Below are 13,359 nucleotides of genomic sequence, written 5' to 3'. Positions count from 1 at the left end.
TAGAGTTGGAAGGGGCCTTGCAGGTCATAGAGTCCAACCCCCTGCACTCTGCAGGAGCATACCTACAACATACCTGAAAGATGGCCGTCCGTCCAGCCTCTGCTTGAAAACGTCCAGCGAGAGAGCATCCACCGCCTCCTGAGGCAGTCTGTCCCACTGCTCAACCACTCTTACAGTCACGAAGTTTCTCCTGATATTTAGCCGGTAACGACTCCCTTGTAATTTCCACTCATTAGATCTAGTCTTGCAATCCATTGCAAGAGAGAATAGATCTGCTCCATCTTCTACATGACAGCCCTTCAGATACTTGAAGACTGCAATCATGTCCCCTCTAAGCCTTCTCTTTCCCAGGCTAAACATACCCAACTCTTTCAGCCTTTCCTCATAAGACTTGGATTCCAATCCTCTCACCATCCTGGTTGCCCTCTTCTGGACACTCTTGAGCTTGTCGACATCCTTCCTAAAATGTGGTGCCCAAAACTGGACACAGAACTCCAGGTGAGGCCTGGCCATAGCAGAATAGAGCGGAACGACCACCTCCCGTGATCTGGACACAAGGCTTCTGTTAATGCATCCTAAGATTGCATTAGCTTTCTTCGCAGTCACATTGCACTGCGGGCTCATATTTAGCTCCACCAGAACACCCAGATCCCTTTCACAGGTGCTGCTGTCAAGCCAAGTCCCTCCCATTCTATATCTGTGACTTTGATTTTTTGTACCTAAGTGTAGGACTTTGCACTTATCTCTATTGAAATCCATTGTATTTGTCTCAGCCCACTGTTCCAGCCTATGTAGATCATTTTGAATCCCGACTCTGTCTTCTTCAGAATTAGCAATCTCACCCAACTTCGTGTCATCTGCAAATTTGATAAGCATCCCCTCTATGTCTTCCTCCAGGTCATTTATAAAAACATTAAACAACACCGGGTCTAGGACCGAGCCCTGCGGCACTCCACTGGAGATTTCCCTCCACATAGACTTTTTTCTTCTTCTTAGTTCTGTATTGAGTGTGTGTGTGTGTGTGTGTGTATGCTAATTACTACTGTATACTTGATAATTCCTAAGTAAAAGACCAATTATCACAGCAACATGGTCTCCTTGTCTATCCATGGGCTCTGGCAATTCTGACTCTGGTATACACACTTTATCTCCCTGCTATATATGCCAGTAGCCTTTTAATTTCATAATTCCCCCAAGCTTGATAAAGAAATAAGGCAATTCAGCTAACAGTGTTGCTGATTCATGACTTCTGGTTCCTTCCTCACTCCACTGAAGCTGCCCTCCCCAGGGCACCCGATGGATGGTCTCCTTAGTGCAAACAGACAACGTCTCTGTTCTCCCCATCCTGGGTCTATCGACTTCCACTGAACAAAGTTTGGGTCCAGGGGCACCTTTAAGGCCAACACATTTTAATTCTGTGGATAAGCTTTTGTATACATGCTGTTATTGGTCTTAAAGGCGCCCCTGGACCCAAACTTTGTTCTTCCGCTTCAGACCCCACCTGAATCTACTTCCTTTGAATCAGTGGGTCCCTCCCCTGTTTGATGCCTGAGTTTTTTAAATGGTTCTCTCCTCAATTGATTCTCTTATCTGTAATTGGTCGCTCACTGTTTGAATGGGGGAGTATTCCTTTCTTGTTTTGTTGTTTGTGGGGTATTCCCAGGAATCGGTCCCTGGCCCTTTCAGTGCTTTCCTTATACATGGTCTCTAGAGGAATTTTGAAGACCATCTCAGCCTCTCTGTCTGGCACACGTTGTCCCACTCTTCCTCAGAAGAGCTTGGAGTCAGTTATGTGGTTCTACTCTGCTTTGTTTCATCCCCACAACAGCCACCATCAGTGGCTGTTAGCCACAAGGTATAGATAGGAACTCTCGGTCTGGGGCAAGGGATGCTCTGTATTCAGAGCGTCTTTCAGAGCACCAGCACTTTATTGTAATTTTGTATTGTTTTATTCTGCTTTTAACTGTTTTTTTATGGCTTTGTGCCCTTATTGTTAGCCGCCCTGAGCCTGTTGGGGAGGGCAGGATATAAATCTGAATAATAAATAAATAAATATTCTTGGTGCTTCTTGGGAGGGAAACAGTGGGAGGGGCTCCTGGTGTCCTGGCCCCACTGATGGGCCTCCTGATGGCACCTGGTATTTTTGGCCACTGTGTGATTCAGAGTGTTGGACTAGATGGGCCACTGGCCTGATCCAACATTGGCTTCTCCTATGTTCTTATGACTGGCCCAAGTTCTCCCACAAAACTCCATGTCTGAGTACCTGGATGCAAGTGTCCCAGAACTGGCTCTGACCTCCGGCCACCACATAGCACGGGCCCTCTCATTAGGTCTTCAGCACCACCTACCCCCGAGGATGCCCACCAGGAGCTTGGAACTTCCTCCCTCCCTCCAATCCTTCCCCTCCAACTGCCTGTCTGGGATGTCCTCTCGACTGCCTCTTTGCCATCTCAGGCTTAATGCATCTATTACAGACTGTATTTTTCCTCTGGCTTCCCAAGCTCTCCTCTCTGTCTGTATTCTGTATAAAAGGTAAAGGTTCCCTTGCTTGAAAGCCAGTCGGATCCGACTCTAGGGTTGTGGTGCTTATCTCTGTTTCAAAGCCGAAGAGCCAGCGCTGTCCGAAGACGTTTCCGTGGTCATGTGGCCGGCATGACTAAACACCAAGGCGCATGGAACGCTGTTACCTTCCCACCGAGGTGGTACCTATTTATCTACTTGCAATTTCTTGCAATTTCTTGCTTTCGAACTGCTAGGTTGGCAGGAGCTGGAACTAGAGATGGAAGCTCACTCCATCATGCAGCACCCAGGTCTCGAACTGCTGAACTACCGACCTTCCACAGCCTGCAGTTCAGTATACATGACCATAAAGAGGCACCAATCACTCGCCTTACTATTACTTATTTATCGTATGGCAGAGTTACACACAGGAGACACACAACAAAGTTGGACCAATTGGTCAATTGCACAATCCCCCTAAATACTAATATCTATTTCAATCCATTCCATGGCAGCTGGGTAGAGTTCAAAGAGCTCTGTCACATCTCTGTGGAAAGCACGACACTCACATTCCCAGGACAGATGGAAAACAGTTTGGCAGGCTGTACCACATATGCATTCAGGTCCTGATACTTTGCCCTACTGTCTTTACTAGGATGTGGCGCACAGCACATATCCATCCAGTGCTGCGTGAACTGTATTGGCTTCCGGTGGAGTACCAGATCAGATTCAAGGTCTTGGTATTGACCTTTAAGGTCCTTAACGGTCAGGGACCTATGTAACTTTGGGACCACCTGTCCTGGTATACCCCCAGAAGAGCATTATGATCAACAGATCAGAACTTATTGGTCATCCCCAGCCCACTGGACTGTTTTGGACTGGGGGGCTGGGGGGAGCTCTGCAATGTACCTGGCTGCTTCTTGCTCTGACTGAGGGCTGCTGGGAGCAGGGGGCGGGGCTTGTTGCCTGTGCCCCCCCACCGGGCTCTTTACTTCCGGAACTCCGCTCCTGTGCACTCCTGCAGGAAATGACCCCTGCGTGGCTCCAACCTGATGGAACACTCTGCAAAGCAACATCTGCTCCCTGCAGGGCATGCTACAGTTCTGCAGGGCATGAAAGGCAGAGATGTTCTGCCAGGCATTCTGCTGAGGACAGGCATGGTCCCTTCTTGGCACGCCCACCTCCCTGCCCTTTCCTCATCATGAGATAGCGGCACTGCTGGGATTCTAGCGCCATCTTTAGTTAGACTCCTGGGCTTTGTTTTACTTGGTTTTAATCTGTTTTACCTGGTATCTTATATGGCCATGTTGTACACTACCCTGAACCCAGTTCCACCGGTTGATAAATCGAATACATAAAGAAAATAAAGAAAAATAAACAACATGTCTGCACAGCTGCCAAAGCCTGTTTGCATTCTGTTAGCCGTCCTCCATGTTTTACGTGGCCAGTCAAATCCCTTCCCTGGCAAATGAACCCTTGAAACCATATTTTACGTGGTCAGTCAAATCCCCTCTGTGCCTGCTTCTCCCTCTCCTTCCTTCTGTCAAATTCCCTTTCTTATCTTCCCCCTATTGATATTTTGCCTGCAATGTCCTTGGAACAGGATTCACTGGTGGGGCGTTTTGCTTACTTTACTTTGGAAAGCAGAACTGGTGCTACAAGCAAATGATAGCATTGTATTGTTGTTCTTTTATTGGGGCATTAATTTGAGCTGTCCAAGTGGCAAAAACACAAACTGTCATCCTTTGTTCATGGTATATTTTATCATCTTAGAGGAAACATAGGTGGTCTCCAGTGTTGTCTCTAAGCCGAGTTAGTGTGAGCTAGCTCATAGGGTTTTTTAGCCTCCCGAGGTAGTGTGAGCTAGCTCATAGGGTTTTTTAGCCTCTGGCTCATTTTTGTCTCGGCTCGCGAAGGGTGGCTCCAAAACACACTCATTGATGCAGTAGCCAAATCGCTCGCTCACAACTTTAATGCCAGCAGCTCACAAAGTAGAATTTTTGCTCCACAGCTTTGAGGGAACATTGATGATCTCCATTCTATTCCACTGAACAGTTCTTAAATCGGAACAAACCATGGCTCAGTAAGACTCACTTGTAGTGGCTGCTGCCAGCCAAAGGGCTTGAGAACCCACCTCGTGTTGAGAGGGGGATTGCCTGGCACCTGGAAATATGCTGGCCTAAAAAACCTGCTCACCTTTGCACATGGATGACACAAGTCAAGGTCGGCTTCCTCCTCCTCCTCCTCCGGGCTTTCGGTTCCTGTTCATCCTGTTTGCGAGATGAGAGCAGTTTGGCCCAAAGTCTTCATGATGTGGCTGCATGGTAGCCCCAAGACGTGTGGCCTCAAAAGGCTCTCTCTGCTGCCAGTGGGAAGTCTCTGATGCCCGAGAGCAGCCAGAGGTATACAAAACTAAGGCTGCCTTGGGGGGTGGGGGCAGAACCCTGCTCTTGAGCTAGGGTCCTCGAGGATGCTCCTGGGTCGGAAGCCCGCAGGGAGTGATTCATGATGTGGCTGCATGGTAGCCCCAAGATGGGTGGCCTCAAAAGCCTCTCTCTGTCACCAGTGGGAAGTCTCTGATGCCCGAGAGCAGCCAGAGGTATACAAAAACGAGACTGCCTTTGGGGGGGGAGCAGAACCCCTACGGTCCTCGGGGATGCTCCTGGATTGGAAGCCCGCAGGGAGTGCAAAGTGGTGGCTGGAAGCTCAGGGGATTTTGTCTGGATTGCGTCTCACAATGTCAGGGGAGAGAAATATAATTTATACCCAGAGGCATGTCCAGAACATGTCAACAGGCTGTGGGTTGGATTACTGGTTTTGGCCTACGCTTTCTCCCCCAAGCGACTCCCTGGCCTGAATTTCTGTTCTGTGCCATTTGGCTGGTCCGAGTAAAAGGTAGGATGTGGATTGTATTCTGGGCTTCTGAATTTGGGTTGCCAGCTGACCTTCTGACAGGAATTCAGACCTGCCAATGGAAGAATCCCTTTTAACGAGTGTTACAGAGAGGATGTGCTTTTCTCTCCAGCCAACCTTGCATGGATCCAAGATGGCAGCTACGTGCAAAGATGTGGACATTTCCTGTTGTGTCACTCTTGCCCCTGTCAGATTAATGCCAGAGAATCTGTGGTGTTTCAACAATAAGGACTTGCTGTGAACATAAGGCAGAACAGCTTTCCCCCTCTGAGTTCCCTTTCCATAGGGTTGTTTTTGTTGGAAGAAATGGACCCTACAAGGTCTCTGAAAACAAGCTTACAGAATTTGGAGGGAGCAATAGAACCAGAAAGGCAAAGAGGTCAGGACTATCTATATCCTTTTCACTTGGAACTGCTCTGCTGCTATCCCTTTGACCGTGGACTCCTGTTCTTAGGAAAACCTCCTTCATTATGGCTGACTATTCCACTTCCCTCTTCTTCTTCTAACAACCATAGGGGCTAGATGTCTTCTACTCTGTCTCTATCCATCTTCACTTAGGCATATTAGAACAGTGGGTCCCAGCCTTTTAATAATGGCGACCTCCAAGTCCAAATTTTATCTGTTTTGTTATCTATTTATTTATTTATTTATGAGGTTTTTCTCCCTCCCACCCTGCCAGTAAAACATATACAACAATTTCCACATGATTTCTCTAACCCATCCAGTGCCAGCCCAAGGTTTCCTTGGGCACTGTAAGCAAACCATGACATTGGTACCCATAAGAATGCCAGAAGACCCCTGCTGGATCAGACCAGTGGTCCATCTAGTCCACCATCCTGTATCACACAGTAGCCAACCTCCAGTTCCTCTGGAAACCAACAACGGGGCACAGAGGCTGAGGCCTTCCCCTGATGTTGCTTCCTGGCACTGGGATTCAGAGGTTCGCTGGCTCAGAAAACATGGAGGTTTCCTTCAGTCCCCTCTAGTCCAGCATTGCATTCACTACAGCGGCCATCGGCCAACCAAACGTTTTTGAGAAACAAATGAACACTGCATAAGGGTTGCAGTTGCCCCAACTACGAATCCTGAGCAGGTGGCGTTTCGACATACACAGCCTTTGCACATGGAGGTTACACTCCAGCCTTTGACCGCCCTCTTCTTTTCTATTACTCCCTCTTATCCTCCGATCGCGCCCAAAATTCTAAAAAACTTACTCTAGGAAACATCAGGACACATTTTACTCGATTCTTTATACATCAACATGCATATACGATGAAGAAAAAAATTCCAACTAATTTTATTTCTAGGAAGATACTGTTTCCAGGGTCAGGGCTTGGTTTCCAAAATACAGGTCAAAGCAGTGGCTCGTGTTAGACACTGAAGTTGGTGGTTCTAGGAGCCGCTTCGCACATGAAGATTTTCCTACCAAGATAGCATTCTGCATAAGAATATGTGTATTTATAGTCAAATGCCATGTTTTGCTTTCTGAGACGATACCTTGGTTGCATTCATCACATGTAACAACATATGTTCTTCTTTGAATTCATGGAGGACAGAGCTATCAATGGCTATGGGTCATGATGGATATCTATTTGCTCCAGTTCTAGAAACAGTTATAAGAACATAAGAGAAGCCAATGTTGGGTCAGGCCAAAGGCCCATCTAGTCCAACACTCTGTGTCTCCACCCCCCCAAAAAAATCTCCAGGTGTTTCCCAACCCAGACGTGGCAACACGGAGGCTAGTAATAGGCAGGACAGGAGGCTGCCAGTCCCCCAAATTTTCCGGCCTGAGGGAGTTGTCTCAGTTGATCTTATTGGTAAAAAGGGCCAAATACATTTCATACCACTGTGGAGGCTGGTCAGTGAACACATAGTACTCTTTTGTACAAAGTATAAAGAATGACAAATTCCTGGGTGAAAAAGGATAAACGTGTTTCTTGGGCCTTTCTGGTCATGCCACAGGATAATAAACATAACCTAGATTAGAGAAAACCTTTTACAGCACTATTATTTTCTGATGTGGAAGCTTTTAAATTTTTGAATTCTTCTGCAAAGTAAACACACACAGACAGAGCACTTACAATAATAGTGTTCAGTCGATTTTGGGAAATGATGCTCAAAGAGATGGAAGTGAATAATTTCTTAATCTGTTTAACATACCGTGTGACACTATGACATTGAGAAGTTCACAGTGGCATTTAAGTTTTGATTGGGGAAAATACACTTTATTTTCCCTGCAGAGATCTGCTCTCCCTGCAGAGATCTGCAATAACAATTGAGATGGGAGGCATTTCCTTGAGATTAATGGCTGGTTAAGAGGAGTTGATGGCCCAGGTCTCGGCTGGGGGCCATTAACCACATCGGTCATTATTCTGCAGGAAATGCTCCAGGCTGAAGTCATTACTGCTAGCCTAAAAGGAAAAGGGGACAGGAGGAGCCATAGGTGTATGCATTTTTAAAACAGGATCTACCCTGTTTCCCCGAAAATAAGACCTACCCCAAAAATAAGCCCTAGCAGGATTTCTATGCATTTGTGGTATAAGCCCTAGTGTGTCTTCTTGAGAAAAAATAAATATAAGGCAGTGTCTTATTTTCGGGGAAACACAGTAGTTTGATCAGAGGAGCAATCACTCCCAACATCCCTGTGAAACAAGACTTCCCTGTGAAGCCAGGAAAGGGTAGCAATTGGTACCCCAGGCCTCCACAGAAGGAAGCACATGCCCCCCCCCCCCCGCCAAGTGCTACACAACCTACTGCTCTGGAAGTAGGCCAGTACTCAGCGCTGGGTTGGGGAGGGCACAGGATGCTGCAGGAAGGTGAAAAACAATTCCTTGCTCTGTTTATGACAGCATGGGATCTGATGACTGATGACTTTATGAATATACATTGTTTTCCCCCTTTTTTCTTTCCACTCATGCTGTATTTAGATAATATACGACTCATTCCATGTTTGTTAATACTGTATACTCAGTTGTGTATATAGCAAGAGGACAGGGGGCTGATTCATGCAGTTAGTTTCCACAAACAAAAAAGGGGCAATTACTGCTGATTTTTCCCTTCCGTTGGAGACCTTCATATTGTTCCTGGGGGTCCTCTCTCCCTTAGGAGCAGCATTTCCGGGATCATTTTGGCTTGATGAGGAAATCAAGGCCTTGTTCTGCTGACAGAAATACCATCTGTTGCCCAACATTCCATATATTCTCTAACAATATTTAAATTAGATATGCTAGCAATGTGTATTAATCAACTTCTTCTTCTTCTTCTTCTTCTTCTTCTTCTTCTTCTTCTTCTTCTTCTTCCCCCTAGTCCCAGAACATCATCCTGCAAAGCCACCTAGACGGGATGGAATAGCACTGGTATTTCTGGCCACTGTGTGACACAGAGTGTTGGACTGGATGGGCCTTTGGCCTGATCCAACATTGGCGTCTCTTATGTTCTTATGTTCTTATGAGACTGCCCACATATGGACTGATCCCTTATGGAAGTATAGTGGGGTTGGGAAATGAGAGCAGAGGGGGTGGGGTGAGCCTTGCTGGAGAGGAGAAAGCAAAGAAGAAGAAGAGGAGGAGGAGGAGGAGGAGGAGGAGGAGTTGGTTTTTATACCCGGCCATTCACTACTCAAAGGAGTCTCGAAATGACTTACAATCTCCTTCCCTTCCTCTCCCCACAATAGACACCCTGTGAGGTAGGTGGGCCCGAGAGAACTGCTCTTAAGAGAACAGCTCTGAGAGAATTGTGACTGACCCTAGGCTACCCAGCTGGTAGCATGTGGAAGAGGAGTGGGGAATCAAACCCGGTTCTCCAGATTAGAGTCCACTGCTCTTAACCACTACACCAAACTGTGCTACTTCTTCCTGAGAGAGAGGACTGTGTGTGTGTTGGGCGGCTGCAGTAGAAGCAGAAAAGAGTCTTGGGGGCCTTTAAAGACTAACAAGATCTTATTACAGCACCAGCTATTTCATCTCCCTCTATTGAGAGATGCTTGGAATCGGGTGTTTGGCAAATGATATATCTGCTGTGCTCTCCATCGTTCCCAATTTTTTTCATTCTTTTTCTCCTTTGTCTTCCATATTCTATTGCTTCTTGATTTTAGCTTATTGTATAGTGCGTGCTACTCATGTTTCCGTACCCTGTTTCATTTTTTTCACACCTGTTGAATCTGTGTCTTTCTTACTCCCTCAATAATGTCCACTACAGCCCAAAAACAAAAACAAACCGCCAGAGTTGATACTGTTCCACAGCCAATAGCTCTAAAGGGAATACAAAACATCTCCTGGGTGCCCTAATTTATAATGTGGTGATGTTTTGACTTTCCCTGACTTTCTAGAACCTTCCTGAAGGCCCCTTTCACCTCCTTGTTCCGGAGGCTGTAGATGAGGGGGTTCAGCATTGGGGTGATGATGCAGTACATGGTGGAGACCAGGGTGTCAGTCTCTAAGGAATAACCAGCGCTTGGACGGTTATAGTTAAGTAATCCATTTCCAAAGTAAATTATGACAACGGTGAGGTGGGAAACACAGGTGGAAAAAGCTTTGCGCTTGCCGGTGGTGGAACGGATCTTCAAGATGGAGGACAGGATGAAGATGTAGGAGAGGATCGTGAACAGGAAAGGGGCCGTGGCCACCAAAGGGCTTGTTATGTAGATTACTAGTTGATTGATATGCACATCGTTGCAAGCAATTTTCATCAGTGGAGGAATATCGCAGAAAATGTGATGAATCTGGTTGACTCCACAAAACTGCAACTTGGAGCTGAGAGCTGTGTGGAGAGCAGCATCTAGGAAGCCCCAGACCCAGGTGGCAAAGGCCAAAATGGCGCACACCTTGGTGTTCATAAGGCTGGAGTAATGCAAAGGCTTGCAGATGGCAGCATAGCGGTCGTAGGCCATGACGGCCAGCAACGCAGCCTCTGTCCCCGTGAAAGACATCAGGAAGAACACCTGGGCCAGGCACTGGTTGTAGGTTATGGTCTGTCGCTGACACAAGAAGTTCACCAGGATCTTGGGGACTGTGGTGGAGGAGATGCAGATATCTAGGAAGGAGAGGTGGCTGAGGAAGTAATACATGGGTGTATGGAGGCTGGAATCCAGTTGAATCAGAGTAAATATCATGAGATTCCCCAGTATAGTGACCAAGTAAATGACTAGGAATGGCAGGAAGAGGTAGATGTGGCTGTTCGGAATGCCGGAGAAACCCAGGAAGACGAATTCCACCTCTCGTGTCTGATTCCTCACTCCCATTGAGACTTCAGGACTCATCTGTAAGGAGAGAAAAAAATCAGCTGAGGGAAGACACCTTGGCATGGCAAGCGTATTTGGGGTGCCTCCAGGCAGCTTGAAGCTCACTGAAGTCCAGTGGGAGAAGTGGGGTTCTTGGAATCGTGCCCCACATGGATATCAGATGTGTTATTATGTCATGACTTCTGGTTCCTCCTGTCCTCACTCCTCTGAAGCTGCCCACCCCGGCACCCCCAATGGATGGTGTAACGGAAAAGACCTGCTTCACCTACAGACCCTGTTCTGCTCACTCCATTTATTGGGTTCCCATCTTCTAAAAGGAGCTCTTCTGCTTCCTTCCACTAGTTCACCACTGCCACTATTGTCCTCCTGGGGTCTTCCTGCTGGGGAGACAGACTTCTAACTCCCTTCTTTCTCCTGAGGCCTGGCCTCAAGGCCACTTGCTACCCAGCACCTGGTTACCATGGGGACCAAATGCAGCTTTGGGGTTCCCCTGGAGGGCTGGCCAATTGCACCCTGACCTCTTCCTTCTGCCATGGGGCCCCCTTCTTACTGTAGCATGTCCAACCGCAGTTCGAGGGCTCGATGGTACAAAGAACCGCCACCAGCATCTAAGAGTAAGATATTTATTTAAAAAGAAAATGTTTACGAGTATGCTTTAGCACTACACAGAATTCAGCACATGGAAGAACAAAAGAAAGGTGGTTATATAAAAGCATCCTCTTTTCTTTCCCTCTCATCTCAACGTACCCTAACTGATGCTCCCTCTAAGCTGTGGAGTGTTCTGAGCAAAACTTCTACTTTGTGAGCCACTGGCATTAAAGTTCTGAGCAAGCAATTTGGCTACTGCATAAATTAGTTGGCTCTGGAGCCATCCTTCCTGAGCCAAGACAAAAATGTGTGAGCCAGAGGCTAAAAAAACTGTAAGCTAGCTCACACTAACTCATCCTGGAGGGAACACTTGTAGGCAATGCTCCCTTTCAGCTGCGGAGTCTTGTGAGCAAAAATTCTACTTTGTGAGCTGCTGGCATTAAAGGTGTGAGTGAGTGATTTGGCTGCTGCATGAATTAGTTTGCTCTGGAGCCATCCTTCCTGAGCAAAGGCAAAAATGTGTGAACCAGAGGCTAAAAAACCATGAGCTAGTTCACACTAACTGAGCTTAGAGGGAACACTGATCCTAACTGATGCTAACCCTAGGGTAGGCACCTCCTCTTAGAAAGTTACAAATTCTCTAAAGCCAGTTTGGTGTAGTGGTTAAGTGCGCGGACTCTAATCTGGGGGAACTGGGTTTGATTCCCCACTTCTCCATTTGCACCTGGCTGCATGACCTTGGGCAAGCCGTAGTTCTGATAAGAGCTGTTCTTGAAAAAGAGCAGTTTCTGTCAGAGCTCTCTCAGCCCCACTGACCTCACAGGGTGTCTGTTGTGGGGAGAGGAAGTGAAAGGAAAGGAGTTTGTAAGCTGCTCTGAGACCCCTTTGGGTAGTGAAGGGCGGGGCATAAATCCAATCTCTTCTCTTCTTCTCTTCAGACCAGGGCTCAGCAGCCTGTCCTCTTCGAAGGATCAGCAGCAAGAGACCCTCCCTCCTGGGATCAAGCACTTTTATTAAATCTCTGACTCCACCCATTAAACCTCTGACTGCCCACTTAGCATCACTCTCTCCACCCCCTTTTGATCTGGTCCGCCCAGGTCACACAGGTGGACCCTGGGACACCCAGGTGCATCCTGGGATCACTCCTGGAAGGCATTCTGGGAAATCTCCAAGAGCCCCAGGAGATTCCTCAGTGAACTCTGCCAGCCAGGAATTAGCATTTCTATAGCTGGAATTCAGCAGGTGACCGAGACAGGCTTCCTGCTATCCAAAGGAAAGGGGAAAAAATCAGGAACATTTTAAAAACGCATAGTGAGGGGGGCGGTTCTCCATGGATGGTCTCCTCAGTGCAAAAAGACAATGTCTCTGTTCTCCCCATCCTGGGTCTATCGACTTCTGTTGAACGGAAGGGAGCGTTGAACGGAAGGGAGTGGTGGCGCAGGCAGTAAATGCCTGCAAGTAATCTATCTCCGAACAGCTGTTAACACCCACCGCGGCTGGGGTGAGCTCCTGGCCCTCGTCCTAGCTCCCGCCCACCCAGCGGCTCGAAAGCCCTTAAAGTGGCGATTAGACAAATGGGTACCCACTCCTTAGGAGTGGGGGGGCATCCTACCTCCAATACTGGAGGGCAGCAGCGGCAATGAACGAGCCGGCAGAAAAAGAGCACGGCGACGGATCGGCGGCAAAAAACGGCAGGCAACTTGTGGAGGTGTGGTCCAGGAGGCGTGGTGATGTAAGCACGGTCGGAGCCTGCGGGACAGAGACCAGTGCGACTCATCATGCAGCCGCGCGCCATGGAGGGCCAGCCCGGAGGAGCCGAGCCGAAGAGAACAGACCTCCACCAGAAAAAAGACACTACCGCTTGGTTCCAGCAAGACCCGCCTCAGAAAGAAAAAAAAGATCTACGCTGCTTAAGGTGCCTGGTAAGGCATACATCTCCACTGAATATCTCCACCCTAGTCAGATGATTAAATATATGTGTAAACCGCTCCGAGCCTTCGGGAAGGAACGGTATAGAAATGTGATGAAATAAATAAATAAATAATAAACAAAGTTTGAGTCCAGTTGGGCACCTTTAAGATCAAGAAAGTTTAATTCTAGGGCTAAGCTTTCGTGTGCAT

The 13,359-nt window shown here is 47.6% G+C and overlaps 2 protein-coding genes across 2 annotated transcripts in view; both read right to left on the bottom strand.

The window, feature by feature from the left end:
- LOC107106928 (olfactory receptor 5V1-like) overlaps positions 1-3,735 on the bottom strand; it is a 5,188-nt gene extending 1,453 nt beyond the window's left edge. The window contains exon 1 of the mRNA XM_015407144.1: positions 3,689-3,735. Coding sequence (XP_015262630.1) covers positions 3,689-3,735 — 47 coding nt within the window. The remainder of the gene's footprint in view (positions 1-3,688) is intronic.
- A 4,028-nt stretch (positions 3,736-7,763) lies between these two features.
- LOC107106927 (olfactory receptor 5B12-like) overlaps positions 7,764-13,359 on the bottom strand; it is an 8,456-nt gene continuing 2,860 nt past the window's right edge. The window contains exons 2-3 of the mRNA XM_015407143.1: positions 9,743-10,669; positions 7,764-7,823 (exon numbers count right to left, since the gene is read on the bottom strand). Of these exons, the coding sequence (XP_015262629.1) occupies positions 7,764-7,823; positions 9,743-10,669 (987 nt within the window). The remainder of the gene's footprint in view (positions 7,824-9,742; positions 10,670-13,359) is intronic.

This window comes from Gekko japonicus, unplaced genomic scaffold, assembly GCF_001447785.1.
Source record: "Gekko japonicus isolate JY-2015 unplaced genomic scaffold, Gekko_japonicus_V1.1 scaffold3543, whole genome shotgun sequence".
In the NCBI taxonomy this organism is placed as follows: domain Eukaryota; kingdom Metazoa; phylum Chordata; class Lepidosauria; order Squamata; family Gekkonidae; genus Gekko; species Gekko japonicus.
The sequence above is the reverse complement of the archived record's forward strand: the minus strand, read 5'-3'. Positions and strand labels throughout refer to the sequence as shown.